This window comes from Mytilus trossulus, chromosome 10, assembly GCF_036588685.1.
Source record: "Mytilus trossulus isolate FHL-02 chromosome 10, PNRI_Mtr1.1.1.hap1, whole genome shotgun sequence".
NCBI classification, from domain to species: domain Eukaryota; kingdom Metazoa; phylum Mollusca; class Bivalvia; order Mytilida; family Mytilidae; genus Mytilus; species Mytilus trossulus.
In genome coordinates this window covers 68,159,733-68,181,371 of record NC_086382.1, presented here as the reverse complement: position 1 = coordinate 68,181,371, position 21,639 = coordinate 68,159,733, and the positions used below count along the sequence as shown (strand labels likewise).

Sequence of the window (21,639 nt, the reverse complement as noted above, 5' to 3'; positions counted from 1 at the left end):
AAAGGCTTTCACCAATGTCCATGAAACTTTAGTGAATTGTTTATATCTATTGATGTAAGCTCCCTTTCAATTTTTATAAATTTCAGATTTTAAGTTTTGGATTTATGGGGCTTTATTCATAAAAAAAGGGGGATTTTTAACACTTCGGACAATAACTCAAAAAGGCTTTCACCAATGTCCATGAAACTTTGGTTAATTGTTTATATCTATTGATGTAAGCTCCCTTTCAATTTTTATAAATTTCAGATTTTACATTTCCGTGTTATGAATTTTATGCTTAAAAAAGGGGGGATTTTCCAATTTTAGGACAATAACTAACACTTTTACAAAATATTATGCAACTTTGATAAATTGTTTATATCTTTTGACATAAGCTCCCTTTCCATTTTTATAAATTTTAGATTTTACATTTTCTTAAGTAATGAATTTTTATACCTTAAAAAGGGGGATTTTATGCAACTTTGGTGAAACTTTGGTGAATATATTAATGTAACATCCTAGTTTAATTTGAGGTAGCTTAAATAGTGTCAATTTTTTTTTGCATTTTTATTTATTATTTGGGGGGAATATTTGACAGGGCTCACACTATTTCTAGTTGATCATATAAATTCATTTAAAGCATAAAAGACATGTTAAAAGAGCAACAGGCGTATCATGCGCTAAAGCGCAGCCCTTTATTACAAAATGCCTTTATGATTGTGTGATTTTAGATAATTATGTACACAAGGAAATTTTCTTTCACACAACAGAAAAATCAAGAGTTGCTTCCCTTTGTATAGTTGAGTTATGTTCTATACAGTACAATAAAGAATCAAAATAAATATTCACAAGACAAACCTAATAGATAGATGTACTTTAATTAAGTAGACTACACAGTCATCATTACTGCACATAATATAACAAATATATTGTTTAATACTTACAGTACCTCTGTCACCACAAGATGTAACTACGTCAGACATCTTGATAGATTCTCTCACATTGACTTGGTCCTACAACAAATCATCAACTTTTATTGAGGAGTTTGAATTGACTTACACTGGTTACCATAGTAACAGTGAGGGTATGATAACTGTAGATGGTGGGAATTCTACATCTTCTGTTACCCTAAGTAGTCTGAAATCTGGAGAGAGCTATGAGATCAGTATAACAAGTCAAACAGGAAACCTTACATCAGAAGCTACTTCTATGAATGTCACTATCAGTAAGTCTATTTAATAAGTAAGGTACACAAACCATTTTAATACTTCTTACAAATAGATTATTTCAATAATAAAGTTTAAATTATAAAATGTTTTTGAACTGCTGTTGAAATTTTCAATTATCATACAATTTTGAGTAACTAATAGAATACTTTGAAAGTGTACAGCTAACTAAAAAATATTTTTGATGAAATTTGCATTTGCTAGTTTTATATATTTACGGTATCCAAATATTCAAGACAATTACCATATAACGATTATCTTTCTTCTTGCAGACTGAATTTATTTAAAAAAATAATATACTCTAGGAAATATGTAAAATTTGAGAATTTACCTTTTGCACTATATATAACTGTAACAATGGTCATTTTTAGTGACAATTTGTTGCGTTTGTTTCAGAGCCTGAATGTTTGACAGTATTAACAGAGAATACAGCCTTGACCACAAGTGACGTCATTACTATCCAGTATACACCTGTTGTAAACCAGTTTGATCATTATCAATTTACTCTTATTAATGATACACAAAGATCGCCTGTAATGAAGAGCAGAGGTGATAAAAACAGATTGGTTACATTTGACAGACTGACAGGTGGTAGTTTGTATGTTGTTGGGGTGCTGGCAGTCAGTGACACTCAGATCAGTGATATTAGGAGTATCTCTATATTTACAGGTAGGCAGCTGGGCATGTACCAAAAGGACTGTTCAGAAATTTATAGAGTCAAATAAAAAATAAACACATAATTATAGTTTCTCATCTTTATAGTGAGGTATACCGTATAGTGGGTTATTCTCGTGGGTGGAAATTTTCCATGAATTTTACACCTGTGAAAATAGCCTGCTATACAGTATTCATGCTAAGATATATTTTGTTTATGTACAAAAATTATGAAAAAGACAGAAAAGGCCTGTTGTCTACTCTTTTTGGTTGGGTTGTTGTCTCTTTGACCTATTTCCCATTTCCATTTTTAATTTTATTGTATTTATAATAGAATTTATTTATAAATGAAGTGCTATAATGTGGAAGGGAACTGCTATTTGAATATACAAGAGAGAAAATTGACTGACATTCAAGCCGAAGTTTTACATCAAACTTAGATAATTTTATTATTAATTATAAAAAGTCACATATTTTTTTGTAAAACTAATTCTATATTTTGATTATATTTACCCTGTGTTATTTTAGAAATAACCAATGTGATAGTTTTATACTCAGTTTTGTATAATTTAATTTTCAGCCCCAAACAGACCTCATGTAGAACAGATCAGCACTGCTACAGAGATCACACTCATTATTAACAAGCCACCAGGTCGTGTAGACAGCTACCTCATTGTTTGTGCTCTTAACTCTGTTCCATGTAGTAGTAATACAATAGATGCCAGCCAAGATAAGATAACTCTGCCTTTTGTAAAGCTGACACCGTATCAGAAATATAAATTCCAGATTGTCACTTTTGCTGGACTGAAAAATGTGTCTTTCTTCATGAATATAGAAACAGCACAAGCAGGTAGGAATACATTGATGTTTTATGTGAATTTTTGAAAATATTGATGTTTTATGTGAATTTAGGAACATATGTTTTCAATGTTAATTTAGGAACACCTTGGTGTTGTATGTGTATTTTGAAACACATTGAAGTTTTATGTGAATTTTGGAAGATACTGATGTTATATGTAAATTTAAGAAAACATTGATGATTTTAGAGAGTTTAGGAACACAGTGGTTTTACATATGAATTTAGGAACACATTGATGTTTTTATGTGAATTTGGGAACACATTCATGTTTTTTTGTGAATTTAGGAAGATAGTGATGTTTTATTTGAATTTTGGAACACATTCATGTTTTATATATGAATTTCGGAACACATTGGAATTTTATGTGAATTTCTGGAACACATTGATGTTATATGTAAATTTAAGAATACATTGATGTTTTAGGATGTTTTGAAAAGAACATTGATTTTAAATGTAAATATAAGAACACATTGGTCATGTTGATGTTTTAATAGAATTTAGGAACACAGTTGTTTTGTATATGAATTTAGGAATACATTGAGGATTTATATGAATTTAGTAACACCTTGATGTTATATTAGAATTTAGGAACAAGATATAGTATGAGTTTGTAAGACATGTTTCTAAAAATATGCCAGTCATTTCATAATAAGTTTGAAGAAGAAAGTTAAACTGTTATAATTCTTAAAAGATTCTACATTTGCAGACTGTTACTATAAAAAAAAAAGTAAAAACACAAAAATACTGAACTCCGAGGAAAATTCAAAAAGGAAAATCCATAATCAAAAGTCCAAACTTATCAAACGAATGGATAACAACTGTCATATTCCTGACTTGGTACAGGCATTTACTAATGTAGAAAATGGAAGAATTGAACCTGGTTTTATAGCTAGCTAAACCTCTCACTTGTATGACAGTCGCATCAAATTCCATTACGTTGTCAACGATGTATGAACAAAACAAACATACTCAAAGAGTAAAAATGTCAAAATTAGGGGTACAGCAGTCAATATTGTGTTATCATCTTAATATCACTATAAAAACAACAAATGTAACGAAGAATCACAAAAAGGCATACATCAAATTTAACATACTCATTTTGCTTTTCTTGTACCACTGAATTTATGTATATGAAGTCTACCCGTAAAGGAAAGGTTTTCATTGCTGGTGTAAAAATGCGCGTGTTTGAAATTCGTACAGGTAAATAAATGTCTTAGACAACTGTTGTAAATTCAGTAAATTATTGCGTGCATTTATTAATGTGATTTTGTCATTTTAGACTTGAATGCCATTTTAATTTTTATGATTTTTAGAAAAATCCTGTTTAATTCATAATATTTCTAAATGTGATTTTAAATCATTGCGTTTACAACTCTGTCGCATTTTTCGCATTTATAAAAACCTCGCAATTCTTTTTGAATTTACAGCACTATTTTTTTGATAATCTGTATTGACTCTAATTTTGATATCTTCAGCACCATCTGTAGTACAGAATTTACATGCTAAAGAAACACAGCCCAGAGAAGTAGTCCTGACTTGGAATGCTCCCAGGGTCACTAATGGAATTATTACAGCTTATATTGTGGAATATCGGGGAAGGAGAAATGATATGGTAAATTTTTAATTTGAAGCAGATAATGGAAAAAAATTACACACTTTTATAAGTGATGTACTTCCACAAATAAAACTGTCATTTCTGTAGACTGAATATGAAGTATTAGATAAAGGTCTGCATTTCTGTCTTGTATTTACCTTTTCATGAAAAATGGAACATTTTATTTTTAATCACTCTAGGCTTTCACTTATTATAGAATTTTTCCAGTAAAATATTTGTTATTCATGCTATAAAATGATTAATACAATTGTATATTGTAGGAGCCTGTGATTGACTCTAATGTAAGAACTATCATGGTAGACTCCACATCGGCTTTCAGTGATCCTATTGAATACACACTCAAAGATTTAACAGCAGGACTTAAATATGTATTTATGGTATGTATAAAAATTAGAGTACCTTATAGTTAAAAAAATTAAAAGATGTTCTGGATTTAACTCTATCAGCTGAATATTTGAAAGCCAATGATGAAGAGGAACTGAACAGTTAAAGAGATATATGATCCAAAATAATCACCAAAGAAGTAAATGTGTAACAAAAAATGGAAAGCAAGGGTTGTGAAGGATAAATTTGTGCCGTAAATACAGACTCACACAGAAAAGCAAAACAAAGCGCTTTATTTTCTTCTTCTTTTGACAGATCTAGAGCAAAAAAACGCATTTATTTTCTGTTCCTTTTTACAAAATGAAATAATGCACTTTGTTTGTCTGGCTCAGCAATTCCATTATATTGTTTATTTATTTTAGGTTTATGCTAAGACTATCATAAATGGTCCATCAGTGTCCAGTCTTCTAACAACAAGAACATACAGTGAGCACTTCTTTTCTCTTTTTTTCCTTTCTTCCATTTCTTCATGTAATAATAAACTATTAAGAACTTGTATGGTTGCATGTTTTACTGAATGAATTGCTTTAATGATTAAAATAACTATATATGATTAAATGAGTTCTGCTTAAAGTTTCTATACTTCTACTTATATTTGTGCATGAACCTTCCATTTTAAGACAAACTGATATTTTGATGTTGGATTACTACTACTAGTTGTATTAACATGATATCAGCATGACTCCTTTAATATTTATTTTAAATTTGACTAATATTTCCTTAGACCCCAAACTTAAGGATGGAGTTAGTTCAGACATGGCTGCCCCTACAACTCCAGAGGATAAGACCTCTTCTGTAACACCATCAACTATAACTGCCAGATTTACTAATGCATTCTCTGATGAGTATGGGGAGATAATCCAGTACACCATTATAGTAGCTACCAATACAGATGAGGACTATCTGAATACCAACACTCTACCTGGTTGGAAGGCATACCAGAATGACCCATCAATCAAAGCTTATCAAGCTGTGTCTAATTGTTCTGACTTCTTTGTACTGGAGTCTACGTGTAACGATCGTTTACGTGTTCAGAAAAGAAGTGTTGGTGAAGAGGAGTATAAAACGTTCGTAATCGGCAGTGAAACTAACTGTAAAGATCCTCATTATTGTAATGGACCATTAAAACAGAATACAGAATATTATGTCAAGCTTCGGGCCTACACAACTGGGGGATATGCTGATACAGTTTATTCTCTTCCTTTCAGAACAGGTAAAAATCAACTAATGCAAAATATATTGTAAAGCTGCACTCAATGTATTGACTCTCAAGAATTTTGTTTAGAATTTACGCATGATCTTTAATGCTGTGTTATGATTGCATACCAGTTATAAAATAATATTTTGAACTTCATGATTTAAAAATAATATATATTTTTTTCCTACTCATTTATATCATTTACACAAATATTTACACAGACTCACCTGCTGGCATGAACTACTGAAATTAATGGCATCCTTCCTAATCTAAATACAGATATTAATACATTTTTAACATAGCATTGTCCACTGCTAAATGATCAAAGTGTATACACCTGACAGTTGATGTAGAGATATATAACTATATAATTAGTCTCTTTCAGACTTTCCTACCTGTGCAGTGGATGACAAATGAAGAGAGAAATCAATGATACTTCTTCACATACATTTTATATCTCATCTCATTTGAACCATTGACCACTTTATCATTCATTCATTATTTCATGAATTCCCAAATCTCTCATGTCATGAGTCAAGAAAACTGTCCATAATGAAATCAAAGGTTATAATTTTTTTGAACAATATCCACAGGCAAAATAACACATTTTGTATTATTTTATAAATGAAAATATGTATGTATAAGGGGAAATAATCATTTTTTTCTATTTTGGATTATTTCCCTTTATAAGTTTTGGGTTTTATTCAATTGAATAATCTCCTGAATTTTATTATAAATTATTTCCTAGAAACAGTCTTGTTCATTAAAATATTGAATCGAATATCATGTAGGCTCAATTTAAAGGGAGGTAATTAATTTTACAGGTTCTGTAACAGAAGAAAGTAGTTATGGTGGCATCATTGGTGGCATTGTGGCAGCAGTTGTTATCATTGCTCTTATTCTGTTTGCTGTTTTGTTCCTACGGAGAAATATCAGGTCAAAGAGTAACATGTATAGACAAGGTCATGACCACAGGATGACCCCAAGGTCATCAATGAGAAGTCACAAGAAAAAGTAAGTTTGGGATATAACTTTCATGTTATTAGAATAATATAGGATGAAAGAAAATAAAAAAAATCAAGAGAAGAACTTTTAAACAATCTTTTACCCGGTAGACTTAGATTACCAATTGGAGGCAAGTAAGAGGCTTTTACGTTCAATATGTAATTTGTTGCTCAACAATATTGTAGTTTAAAAATTTGTTAGTTTTCTAGTTGGGGGGGATATTTTGATGTTTTAAGTTTAATTTTTATTTCCCATTCTAAATACATAATTATATAATCACAATAAAGTTTTAATGAAATTGAATTGTATGAAGATAAACCATACTGTAGAATTCCACAGTTATAACATATTTCCTGTGAATTGTTAATTCAGAAGTTAAGATGACTTTTTGTTGTTACAGACATGAAATCAACATTGCCAACTTCAGAGATCATGTGATGACAATGTCAGCTGACTCGGATTTCAAGTATGCTGAGGAATTCGAGGTAAATTCATGTATATATCAACCACTCATTAATCTAATAATCTATTTGCTAAGAAACTAAAGACTTTAAGCCTTTCCATTTTTGAACCCTACAAAAATTCATTTAGTGTTTTAATTAATCCTTTTTTGGGGTCCAAATTTGCATACATTATATCATGCAGAAAAATATGGTTAACTGTTAATCTGACAGCCTCTTGTTATCAGATGCTATATATAAAGATAAATCAGAATGAAACTATATAAGTTTATCTTAAAATCTACAAATATTATAATATAAACTATTATATTTTCAGGATTTGAAGGAAATTGGAAGGGAGCAATCATGCTCAGCAGCAGAACTTCCAGTAAACCGTGGCAAGAATAGATTTACTAATATTCTACCCTATGACCACTCTAGAGTCAAGTTACTTCCGACAGATGATGAAGAAGGATCTGATTATATCAATGCTAATTATATGCCTGTAAGTTATAATGAAATGTTGTTTAAACACAACAATTCTAATTATATGCCTATAAGTTCACATTTAAACTCTTCAGTTATTTCAATACGATTTATTGTATGAAATGTCTAACTTCCTGACCAGATTGATGTGTCTAATTTGTTTAAATATTGAAATACACATTCCTAATAGAAATAAAAAATGTTTTAAAATTGACTCTATCTTTCATGCTTTTTTTGCTTCCCCCATCAATAGAATCCTAGTGTTTCTGATGAAAGTATTGTAGAATATCCTTTAAAAGCAGCAAACATAGAATAAAGTTTTATTAAATAATTATGCAACTTCAATTTTTGGACTTAATCATTTTCAAGTTATCTCCCTTATCACATAATTACCAGAAGGTAAACAAACATGTTGAAATCAAAACATCCTTGCAAATGAGTTTGTGTTTCTTATTATGTGGTATCTAGTGGACAAAGCAGCTGTATTTGTAATGATATTTTATAACCACAGAAAGAAAAAGATAATTTCCTCAAATTTTACAAACTTTCAAGAACCATAACTCCTGATTGGTAAAAGTCAAAATCATCATTATTGAACTTGACCTCTAATTTGTCATCAGTAACAACATATTAAAAATTCAAAAGCTTTGGTTGAACGGTTCATGTGAAAATGCACGGACACAACTGGAAACACCATTTTTCAATCTTTCAAGAACCATAACTCCTGAACAGTAAAAGTTAAAATGGTCATTATTGAACTTGACCTCCATTTTGTTATCAGTAACAACATATTAAAATTTGGAAAGCTTTGGTAGAACAGTTCATGTGTAAATGCACGGACACGACTGGAAACTCTAGTTTTCAATCTTTCAAGAACCATATAACTCCTGAACGGTAAAAGTCAAAATGGTCATTATTGAACTTGACCCCCATTTTGTCATCAGTAACAACATATTAAAATTTGGGAAGCTTTGGTAGAACAGTTCATGCTTTTAAAAATGCACAGACACAACTGGAAACTCCATTTTACTTAACGATATTTTTCTAAGGTGGTGGGACTGGCAACATTTAGGAACAATTACAACACAAGATAATGAATAGATTTCTTCTAATGATATATATTTCAGAAAAGAAAAGAAAAAATCGTTGAGAGATAGTAATATATTCGTGATTATTATTTTCTATTAACAGGGTTTTAATTCCAAGCGAGAGTATATAGTTACACAAGGCCCACTACCCTCTACAAGAGATGACTTCTGGAGGATGATCTGGGAACAGAATTCTAGGAATGTTGTGATGTTAACTAAATGTGTAGAAAAAGGAAGGGTAGGTACCTTATATGCAGATATTGTTAAAGAATAGAATAAGATGTCATTTAGATGTCTTTTACTTTGCAAGCTTTCTCTAATTTTTTAAAAACTAGCTGTAAGAGTCATATGAAAATAGTATTTTTAGGCTGTGTCCTCAACAGTCAGTTTATATGATCACCCTGTATCACTTTCAAACTATCTGTTAAGGTAGTTTATCATAAGGTTTTGGTTACATCATCTTGGAACTTAGTAGAATGAATATATGCAAAATAGGGGTTTTGTCCTTAGATATTATAGTTCACTGAACATTAAGATGTTATTGTGTGAGTGGTTCATCATTTCATGGGAAACATTTTCTTGTTTTCTTTATTTCTTAACACATTTATATAACGTTAACATCTAAGCTAGTATATTTTGCAACACGTCAAGCAATGGTTTCATTAGTAACACTGCTTCTAGTTAAGTAGTTATATGTATAATGATTTATATAATTAGTTTCTTTGTACATTTGAATATATGATTTAAAACTTGAAATTAAAATAAATCTATTACAACTGTGAAATAGAGATATATGTTTAAACTCTAAGAAGCAAAAGTTTTGTATATTAGAAAAAAACTTTATTCGAAATTCAGGAAAAATGTGACCAGTATTGGCCATCAGGATCAGATGCCATGTTTTATGGTGATATACAAGTAGCTGTTCTTAATGAGACAAAGTTTCCATCATGGACAGTTACAGAATTCAGGATAGCGCTGGTGAGTTAATTATGATGATCAAGATCCCTATATTTAGCATTTTGACACTTGCAAAGGTTAAGGATAGCCCTGGTGTGTATCTATTGTATATAATGTTCAGGGTTGTATTATCAGGGGTTTATTTATTGCCATGTTCTGGATTTGGTAAATTACTCTAATGAATATTTAGACTCATGACAGTAACATAGTTCACAACTTCTTAAGTAAGTACTAAGACAAGTACAGAGTCGTGGATTACTCTAGTAAGTATCAGTTTATTTCATTGTTCATGATTTACTTTCTAGATAACTGTTAATTAAATTATCCAGGAGTGCATTTCTTAATTAGTATATGTGCAATTACTTGTCTTAATTTCTCTTACCTACTGTGGATAGTTAAGGATTGCCCAGTTGACATACTAATGAATGTTATTTTTGATAAGACATTTCAGTGATCTTTTTGCTCTTTTGCAGGGAGATTTGACCAGACAGGTCCGACATTTCCATTTCACAGCTTGGCCAGATTTTGGTGTTCCAGATAAGCCACAAACTTTGATAAGATTTGTCAGAATAGTCAGGGAAAAATTAATCAGGGAGTGTGGACCTATTGTTGTTCACTGCAGGTAATACTAGCACTTATATATTATTACAGTTCTATAGAAAAGACTTTAAAATATTAAAATGTGATCTTTGATAGTCTAAGAAGATGTGGTGCAACTTTTATAAAGGATCTGAAAGTTCATTCAAACTGTGGGGGACAAATGACGAGTAATCAAGATCATTAATAAAAAAAATTAATAGTAGATTTTAATGTCAGTCAAACATAAAAATAATATTCATCTTCTTATCCATCTTTGAGTCATTTCTGAGTTGAAAGAAGAAATAAATTATGAGTATGTTTTACAGTACAGATTTGTTGTCATCTCCTGCTAAATGGATTTCACTGTTCTATGTGTTTTAAGCAGCAAATTATTGAAAATAAAAGGATATATGTGACTTTATTTTTGTATAACGCGAGGGTACCCAAATAGCACCTAATTTGACAGTTTTTTAACCTACGTTTATTTATGCTTCAGACAAAAGTATTCATTATGTGTTTATTTTGTAGATGTATTATTATTTACTATATGGTTCCACCAATTTAATGTTGAATCCATATGGAATCATAGGAAAATTGGTCTGACCTCTTTACTATCAATGATTCTGTAATGAGGAGTACCCAAATTTCATCCATGCTTAAATTCACATAGTCAAAAGTCGAATAACAGAGCTTTTGTTTAATTTCTTCAAATATTTTCAACAATTGGTTATTAGTCCATGATTAGTCTTATTTTTTAAGAAATGGATACTTGTAACATATCGTATTTGCTAATTTAAAAAAGATGACGTCGCATGGCGAGGTTTCCGTACATTTTGCTTTTTCAGTAAACACTTAATCTGTTGATAAATATTGTGAACGTTTTGTGTATATCTAAATATTTTTACTTATGTTGAAAGACGTGCATAGTATCAAATCAGAAAAATACAAATTGTTAAGACTCTAGGAAATCTTGTTTTTTTTGCTGCTGTTTTTGCTAAATAGGTGCAATTGGGGTACTTGGTGCAATTTGTGTACGGTTACATTATAGGTGAGAGAAGATATGATTGACTGCATAAATTTGGAAGCAAGCCCTTAAAAATAATTGTTTTTATTTTCCTTCTATCAGTGCTGGTGTGGGGAGATCTGGTACTTTTATTGGCCTAGACCGACTACTACAGGACATATTAGACCGTGATATTATTGATATATTTAATGTGGTGGCAGAGATGAGGAGAGAGAGGGTCTGGATGGTACAAACAGAGGTAGGCTATGAATTCATTGTTATATCATTATGCATGTACATCAAAGAGGGTCTGTATGGTACGGCTATTATACATGTACACTTATAATCTCATACACCTGCATTATTAAAAGATACCAGTTAAATTTCCACTTTCTAATATGACACTCTTCAAACACTCACAAAAGAACAAGTATACACATGTAGGAAGATACAAATATATCCTATGTCAGCTGATTGGCAAGGTCATGTTTTGTTTGGGCTGCTCCAATCATTTTCCTGAGTCAAAATACTGTATAATTATTCCAGCATGTTTGCCATGAGATGAGAGACTTTCTGCTTGGAGTTCAGTTTTTTGGTGATTTTACTTTTCCTTTTTCATCACTTATAGAAATTTAAAAAAAAAAAAAAAAAAAATTTATTTCCTCTGTATACTATGTTGATGCCAAGTTGATAGTATGTATGGTTGGTCAGAAATAGAAGATGGTAACAAATAATTTGTCATTATACTTTCAGCAACAATATGTATGTATACACCAGTGCCTTATGTGTGTATTAGATGGTAAAGAAGAGGAACATGTGTATGTTAACTCAGGAAATGTCAATCAGGCATTTGAAGGTAAGAAAATAACAAAAATTGGTGAACAAATAGAACAAATGTGGTGTTGTCTTTGTTATTTATGGAATTGGAATGTCAATGTTTTTTATTGTGTCTGTACCAAGTCAGGTTATTTGTTTCATGTGTTGTTTGTAGTTGTTTGTTCAGGTATCCAGGTGTTAGTTGTTCATGTGGTATGTTGTACTGGCCAGTTTATTTTTACTGTGGATTTATTTATTTTTGTGAGTACTTATTTTTGTGGGTACTTATTGTCATGGTTTGCAAAAAACATGCATTTTCATGAATATTTCATGGTTTTGGCCAAGTCTACATACATTCATTTAAAAAATTTGCAATTCCTTGAATATTTGAATTCAGGGCTCCCTGTTACCCATGAAAATAGTATTGAACTAATGTTAATGAATCTACTGTAAGTTTTTTTGTGTTAAGCTATGTTGATGTAACAGTTCCATTTCCATAAGAATGTTATAAAAAAAAAAAGATGTGGTATGATGGTATGATTGCCAATAAGACAACTCTCCACAAGAGACCAAAATGACACAGAAATTAACAACTTTAGGTCACCGTACAGCCTTTAACAATGAGCAAAGCCCATACCACATAGTCAGCTATAAAAAGCCAAGAAATGACAATGTAAAAAAATTCAAATGTGAAAACTAACAGCCTTATTTATGTACAAAAAAATTAACAAAAAACAAATATGTAACACAAAAACATACGACAACCACAGACTTACAGGCTCATGACTTTGGACACACATACATACAGAATGTGATGGGGTTAAACATGTTATCAAGATCCCAACCCTCCCCTTGGACTCTTCTTGAATGAAAATGGTTTTTCGATTTTGCTTTCAATCAAGAGTTTTTAATATATACAGAGCCATTCAATAAATATTTTACAGTGTTTAAATTCTGTGTAAAGTATCTTCAGTTCATATTCCCATATTGTTTCAGCTAAAGCTGTCTTTAGTGGTAATTGAATTTATTTTGTTGATTATTTTGTTATATGCTTTGAATGATAGAAAGAGAATGTGAAAATGATCAAAACTATTTTATCAAATGTATTTCGTTTTACTCATTTTTATGAAGCTTATATAGACCTCAAAATCGACATAATTTGGTCACTTGTAGAGAGTTGTCTCTTTGGCAATCATTCCACATCTTCTTATTATATATATTAGCTTCATTTGTTTTATGCCAGAAAGACTTTTTTTCTGCATACTTGAAGAGTCTTTTAAAAAAAATATTTGACTTTTTGCACTTTTGTTCATGTTTATTTTTGTTTGTTTATGCATTGTCAGTTCTTCAATTCTGTTATCTTGTGCTTTCAGCTTGTGAAAAAGGTTTGATTCAAAATTTTAATTTTACTTTTGTAACATTTTTTTTAAAATTTGTTTTTAACCTGTAACCCGAATTAAAAAAAAAAGCTGTTCAAATTAATAGTTTTATTAATACTCAATACTGTTGTGTTAGGTTGAAATTAAATAAAAATGTTTTGTTGAAAATTTTAAAATATTTATGTATTCCACAGCATATGAATTTGTCTGGATATTTTGTGTTAAAAGTACATTACAGGGAGATGACTCTGTAAAAATCATCTGAATATTTTAATCACGGTCTATTGTTAAAGAAATATTGAGCATCTCAATGATCAAAATTAGTTTTTGTCAAACTGCTATACATCCAATAAAATTTGCAATAAATTGTGTGTATCAAGTTTTTAGGAATTTTTAAAAAAAAATTGTCAAAGGGCCAAAATTTTATAAAAATTAAACTAGCCAAATTTTAGTCAAGGGTTTTGATGCCAACTAAAATATAAAGAACTTTACATTTATGAATTCCTAATTTTCACCACAATTCATGATCAACTATGTATTTTAAAATATAACCGAAACATGCATGTGACATTAATTGTTCTTTTCTTTATATGCATGCATGATATAATTGCATCAAACATTTCTTGTACATTTACTTTAATTGACAATAATATAAATGTTTTATTGTAAAGATTAAAATCACTCTCTACTTTGTAAAATACTGTTGCATTTTAAAACAGTCACTTAACATCTGACTATAATGGAAAATCCATGTTGATGAAAATAATCTAACGTTGGATATGGAATAGAAGTTTATCTTCAGTCAGTAATAATTATTATTGGTCTGTTGTTTAGTTTACAATGACAGTTATTGGTCTGTTGTCTCTTCTGACAGAAAACAGTATGATTCATTTTAGTTTTAATTGACAGTTAAAATGATATTTCTTCAGAATAAAGTGATATAAACAATGTAAGCGGCAATGTATGGTGATAAGGGAAATGTCAAGTTTACCCTGTAGAAGACTTGCAGAACAATACAGAGAGATAAACTATTAAATTTTGAAATGAACTTAATGTTTAATATAATAAATACACTTAACCAACTTCTAATGTTTAATACGATAAATGCACTTAGCCAACTTTTCTATCACTGAAGCTAATTTGATAAGTATAAATAATGGACAGAGAAACAGTAAGAGATATGTGACATTCAGCTTGAAATTCAATTAATATTGTATCATGTAGGCAGGTTTTAAAAAAGATGTTTTATTTGCAAACTGAGTTTCTTTTACTGAAGATATTTGAATACATTGATATTAAATGCTAAGATTTACAACCAAATCCACACACTTCTAAACCAATTATCTCATTTGTCAGATTGAATATGAATTTTAACAAAAGCTATATGAAGAAATGTTAGTAAATATTAAAATCAAAATCCGTCAAATGACAATCAAATCACCCTGTGCAAATCTGGTTTAAGCAGCTGACACGATAGATCTGGATCAAATAACAAGACCACTTGGTTAACTAATATATCTTTGATTGTAAAACTTAACATATCTTGTACCCGTCTTTTAACCAACCAAAACCTTTGAAATTTAATGATGCATGAATATATTCTTACTTAATTTTCACTTTTTAAATTGCCATATAACACATTGTTTTTATTCTTTGATCCAGTTTTGGGTTGGGTACTTTTTCCCATGGCACAGTGTAAGACACTGCTCCGTACTGTGCAGACAAATAAATAAATAATAACTTTAAAGATGATAGTTTTAAAGTTTGTTTGGACTCTCCTGATAACTTTCAATTTGAATTTTAGATATAAAACACTTAAAAGACAATAACAGGCAAAACTTAAAGTTTAACAAGCTTAATAGCTTCACATCTGGTGACAATGTTTTTCTCAGAGTAACGACCTGCTTTATTACCCTCTCAGCTAGGTGATATTTATATAATGTTGTATTATATATGTTTTTCTCAGGGTAACAACCTGCTTTATTACCCTCTGAGCTAGGTGATATTTATTTTATGTTGTATTATATATGTTTATAGCTTTATGTATCAATGACTTATCAATCATTAAAGTTTGATTGCTTGGTTTTTACTCTTTGTATTACTGTTCAAGTATTTATTTGTTTTCTTATTTCAGATGATGAAGGTATCAATGTTGAAGTGCCTTGAACAGAACAGTGATATTTACACAAGATGATTCCAGGGTGTGATGGAGCTGTTTTCAACAGTAGTAAATTTGTTGTATATGTTTATCACTTAATAAATATCTCGTGTTCATGGCAGAAGACAAAGAGTTCCATTCACTTTTATTTTAAATACTGAAGGTTTGGAAGGAGATCTTTATTATGCCAGAATTAATAATAAAATTCTAATGAATAGATTGTTTTAGTGGATTTTTCTAGTGCTCTGCAATTATTCTACTGAAAACTATATCAGTTAGTCTCTATCTGCTTTTTAGAATTTATTTAGGCAACTTATAGAAAAGGTAATCTTGTCTTTACTATTCAGACTGTATTTATAAAGGTGTAGAAATATTTCTTCATATTTACTCTCTGATAAGTAAATGAAAAATTAAAAATGAACAAAATGAAATTAGTTTTATTACATAAATACATCAGTTTTCCTGAATTCTAAGTGGTTCATGACTTTGCTCAAAGGATGTTATAAAACAATCTCTAGTTTCAGTCCATCATCTAAGTGTGACTTCTGGCTAATGGCTCCTTGAAAGGTTGATATATAATATAGAAACAAACCTTCAGTTAGATGGCAAGCTACTTAATATTTTCTTCATTTGATTAAAATGTGTTAAAAAATATGTTATTGAAAAGAATATTTGTAAATTCTTGGCTGTGATTGTTGGATATATTGAATGTTTTTATGTTTATCTATTGCAACGAAAACTGTTTTTGCACTAAGTTATGTGCAGTTTATAGTCCCTGTTAGATGGATAGTATTGTAAATAGATTAGAAGTTAAAATTGCTATAAAATTTGTTGTACTAAAAGATTTTGTTAAAAATTAAAAAGCGTTATTAAACTTAGGAGGAGGGGATAAAACAAAATCTGATCCGAATCACAATGTGATCTTCATATTATGTTCAGTTCTTGTTGAACGTTGACAGCCATTTCCTGTTCAAAGCATGTTATTTATGTACATATATTAAAACTTGATAAAGAAACCTATCACAATTGACTTAGTGCACATATAGTGAATAGGCCTGTCATAACATCATTAGAATCTCGATCAAACTAAATTAAGAAAAACAGAATTTTGATGATCAATGCTTTTGAATGGGGATATATGTCTGGAACCCCCCTCTCTTCCCTTTATCCAGGGATGGTACCCCCTTTTAAACAATGGGTTCATTTGCCCTGGATTCTTAAATTAAGTATATACAGAATATTTAGGATTTAGTTATAATAAGATGGGTTTTTTTAATTCAATTTATAGCTTGTGGCTTTTGTAAATAAAATTTGAATGACTTTGTGTTCCATTGATGTTTAGGAGTAAACAGAATATCTTAAACTATATATTATTAACAGAGAAAAGATCTTTAGATATTATCTTAAAACTAACTTACGAATTATAATATTTTTGATATAAAAAAGGGGGTTTGTATATTAAACATTTTTTTAGAGATCTGTACATTGTTTTAAGAAGGTGCTAACTTGATGATATTATTTCTATACTGATTATTATTTTAATCTTATACAGAACAGATATACATTTGTAAATATAGATTTGTAAATACAAATTTTTGTTGATGCGCATTGTATTGTAGTCAAAGTAAAACAGCGTAAGTGCCTTTTAACTTTTACAAATTCTTAATTTATAGTCAGAAGCGAGATAACATTACATTTGATTAGAAAAGAGTTGCATGTTCTGAAAGTCCTTCAATAATGCTTATTTTACTTTATAAGTTCTCCAGTCTCTTACTTTTTTTCGAAAGCAACCCTTTAATCACTGACTTTCAAATTCTTTGGTTTCAGCATTTCCCATTCAATGAAGGCTAATCTATAAAAGTGCTTTGTACATACCAAATTTAGAAAATTACTTTCATCAGTTATTGTATACATAATACAACACACACATAGACTTACATACTTTATGTATGAATACTAGTCAGTTTCTCTTCATTACCATAGATGCAATATTGGTTGAGTTTTTTTGCTGTCAGTACCACTCTAGTTTATTTTTGCCAAACATTTACATACTACATGTATTTATTTTACTATTTAGTCATTATTGTATTTTGTATGTGTATATTATTTCAGCACCTGTGCAATAACATCTTTGTAAGATTTGGATGTGTAACTTGCCTGTAATATCTGGTTGTTTTACTTTTGACAACAACAAAAAAAAACATACATTTTTTTGTAAAATTTATTTGAACAAGGACCCTTTATGAATTTCTACACCAGTGCAATAGCATATTTGTGAGATTCGGATGTGTAACTTGCCTGTAATATTTAGTTGTTTTACTTTTGAAAAAAAAATATACAATTTTTTTGTAAGAATTAAAACAAGGACCCATTATGAATTTAACATATACTAAGTCCTATTTAATAAAACATGGTCTTTTATAGAAATGATTATGTGTCACACATTCCAATAAGAAGGTATAATGACCCACCATTTTGTATTTGATAATCAAAAGTCTGGGTTATTTTTGGTTTATAATTTTGTAGTAAAATGTTTTTGTACTCTTTTTCAGAATTTAGTGCATTTTGGTTAATCATTCAAAAGTGACACCAAAACATCATTGGTTTAAAACACCTTTAACCAAGGAATTTCAACCAATGACATAACATGATTTCTATTTTGGTGTACTGACAATGAAATTATCCATAGCTGATTAGTTTCTGAAAAGGTGTATTGTCATTGGAATTTACCCTTCATCTCTTTTTATGCATCTTTGAAGATGACCAGCTGGTGGTTGTCATTCAAAACAGATTTATTTTTTATTCAGTAGGGATTTTAAATGATAATTTGAAATAAATGATAAATGTATGTTTGTCAAATTTTTCTGTTGTTTGTAACTATTTTTGGATTTTCTTATTCATCAAATTTATAATTTTTTAGATAAATACCTAGATTATTACTCATAGCATGATCACTTAAAATGAATGATGTGTTTTCTCCACATTCCGTTAATTATAATAGAAAAGTATGATTTTCCCATCTGGTTGTGCAGAAGTTTACTGGTATTTACAAATAGTTTTATAATGATCAAGGTTGAAATGTTTTATAATATACCAAATATGGTTGAATTTATTAAAATTAATTTTACCAGATGTAACAAGCACTCTGTCTGAATTGAAGCAATTATTTTGTGCATTCTTAGTATTTTGATAAAATTCATACAGTTTTTGTTATGCTGAGTATTTATAATGTAAGTATCTTATGAAACTTGACCATTTTTTTTTATCAAAGATCTGATTTAGGAACAAAAAATAGCTTTTACTTTAAAAGCACTATAATCTTCAAGACTCAAGAGTCTAAAAACATTTGTTGAGAATTAGTGACAATGATATAAGATACGTTATTTGACCAATAAAATTATAGATTTTTAGAATTGTGGGTATAATATTGAGAGTGTCTGGACTTGAGATTGAAAAGTTGAATGCTGTAAACAGTATTGTTTGAGGGCATTGTTTTATTTATTTTTGTGTCTTATACATACATCTACTATTTTTTACAAAGATATTTATTTAAGTATGCATTTAGAATTGTATTTGTTTTGTAATCACCACAACTGATCAAATTCATTTATCAGACATATATATGTATAAATATATATGTTTTAATCTTGTAATTATACAAAATGTTGTTTGAAACATGAAATGGCATTTAATTTCAACATACAATTTAACTTTCCTGAATATAAGCTTGCCACAGTTAGATATAAAATTCCTATTTTAGAAATTGTTACAATTTAGCTGCATGAAATATAAGAGCAAAGAAAGGAAATATTTTGTAGGTTGTAGACTTTAACCATTTCAGCTTTGGAAGATAATGATCATTAAAAGTCATGTTTTTTTTTAATTAATTTAGTACTAAACAGTTATTGTTTCATAATTCTATGTCTTTGTTAAAATGTGACTATATTTTAGATATATTTTGTAATTGTCTTTGTAAATAAATATATAAATGTGTGTTTTTCTGTAGTCATAAAATTGAGAATGAAAAAGGGGAATCTGTCAAAGAGACAACAACCGGACCAATGAAAAAACAACAGCAGAAGGTCACCAACAGGTCTTCAATGTAGCAAGAAATTCACGCTCCCAGAGGCATCCTTCACCTGGCCCCTAAACAAATATATACCAGTTCAGTGATAATGAACGCCATACTCAACTCCAAATTTTTACACAAGAAACTTAAATTAAAATAATACAAGACTAACAAAGGCCAGAGGCTCCTGACTTTGGACAGGCGCAAAAATGTGTGGGGTAAAACATGTTTACAATTAAGTCCACTTAGTTATTTTTCTGCTACAAGCTTTCATTTATCAGACTTCAATCCCATAGTTTCTTTATTTATACATTCACAGTCATTCTTTTTCCAAATTTTTTCCCCTGTAAATATAAAATCCATTATAGGTGCCTGCCCTATATTTCTTTTGCCACCTTTGTGTGATTTGTGATGTTACTTCAATATGTTTGGATTTCCTTGTTAGACCCAACCTTGCATGCTTCCACCTGTTTCAACCATGTTCTGTTCTGTTCTGTTTGAGAAAATCCCTCCTTCAAAGGAGCACTTCGCACAATGACGAATAATGTTTATATAAATATCTAAAAAAGACATGTATTCTTTTATCAGTTCTTATTTATACAAAGTTCAGTACGATGTTGTTTTTTTTCATGCCCCTACTATGAAATATAGGGACATTATGTATTTCGAGTTTTTTTTATCTGTACGTCCATCTTCTGTTGATTTTGGTTTTAGATACTTTACTCTGAAGTTATGGGGATAGTGAGACAAAACATACCGAAAGGATATTTAAACTGACAACGTCATGACCAAAAAGGAAATAAAGTATGGGGGCAATCAGCAATCGTTACTTAATAAATATTAAAAAGCAAAGCGAAAAAGGGACAGGTAAACAACATTTTACAATACTATCCAATATTCAAATGTAACCAAATGACATTCAGCACTTAACAAGGATAGAAGTTAACGGTTCACATTATCAAACGTCATTTCAAATCAAGACTATTTTAAATTTTCTGCTATCATTGGTTCATAAGTTACACATACTATTTTGGGAATAATATGTTGTTATTCGGAATGTGATTCTAAATCATAATTAAAATAAGATCGCTTACAAAAAAAAAAAAATCGATTACATTTTCATAAAGATAAATTTTAAGTGTACATATTTTTTTAAATATTAATCCAAAAAGTCTAATATAAAAAGACTATCCAAATGTAAAAAAGTTTAACCTGAACTCTAGTTGTGTATTATACATCAAATACATCTTAGATTTGGTTCCGTCACCACACTTAAGAAATATTCAAATACCGCTGGCATCTTAAACTTACTGATTGTATACTGTTAGTATTACAAAAACAATGTATAGGCAATAATAACCATTCCTCGTTCATAAAAAAAATCACTATTCCTCCTTTTTATGTTGACAGTGCGTTGAAGGTGTTCCGAACTAATGGAAGGTCATTGCAAAAGCGTCTTTGATATACTTCACTTTAACTTTATTATCTCACTAACATGTCAAGAAAGCAATAGTATTTAGGAACTAAGGCCATTATTCCAATGGACATGGATTATTAATTTGAAGGTCTTTACAGTGTAACATGGAATGTGTCGTTAAACAGTATGTTTTATTGTTATTGCACTAAACGCTATTGAACAGCTGGGTTAGTATGTCCTTGATCAGAATCCAAGAACAGCAAAAGTACAAACGTCTTTTATCTGATACCTGAAGACCCCACTACTCAGTTGGTGTCAACACAATGA

At 29.8% G+C, this 21,639-nt stretch overlaps 1 protein-coding gene across 3 annotated transcripts in view; it reads left to right on the top strand.

Annotated features, from left to right (window-relative positions):
* Positions 1-18,059, top strand: part of LOC134688411 (tyrosine-protein phosphatase 10D-like) — a 41,199-nt gene extending 23,140 nt beyond the window's left edge. For 2 of the 3 annotated variants that reach the window (XM_063549117.1, XM_063549118.1), the window contains exons 15-30: positions 926-1,204; positions 1,602-1,874; positions 2,440-2,709; positions 4,194-4,330; positions 4,594-4,710; positions 5,080-5,143; positions 5,442-5,930; positions 6,740-6,929; positions 7,321-7,405; positions 7,698-7,865; positions 9,038-9,172; positions 9,790-9,912; positions 10,365-10,513; positions 11,597-11,732; positions 12,227-12,329; positions 15,803-18,059. In XM_063549117.1, the coding sequence (XP_063405187.1) occupies positions 926-1,204; positions 1,602-1,874; positions 2,440-2,709; positions 4,194-4,330; positions 4,594-4,710; positions 5,080-5,143; positions 5,442-5,930; positions 6,740-6,929; positions 7,321-7,405; positions 7,698-7,865; positions 9,038-9,172; positions 9,790-9,912; positions 10,365-10,513; positions 11,597-11,732; positions 12,227-12,329; positions 15,803-15,834 (2,750 nt within the window). In that variant the 3' untranslated portion in view covers positions 15,835-18,059. The remainder of the gene's footprint in view (positions 1-925; positions 1,205-1,601; positions 1,875-2,439; positions 2,710-4,193; positions 4,331-4,593; positions 4,711-5,079; positions 5,144-5,441; positions 5,931-6,739; positions 6,930-7,320; positions 7,406-7,697; positions 7,866-9,037; positions 9,173-9,789; positions 9,913-10,364; positions 10,514-11,596; positions 11,733-12,226; positions 12,330-15,802) is intronic. The other variant, XM_063549119.1, reaches the window with a different exon arrangement.
* The last annotated feature ends 3,580 nt before the right edge of the window (positions 18,060-21,639 follow it).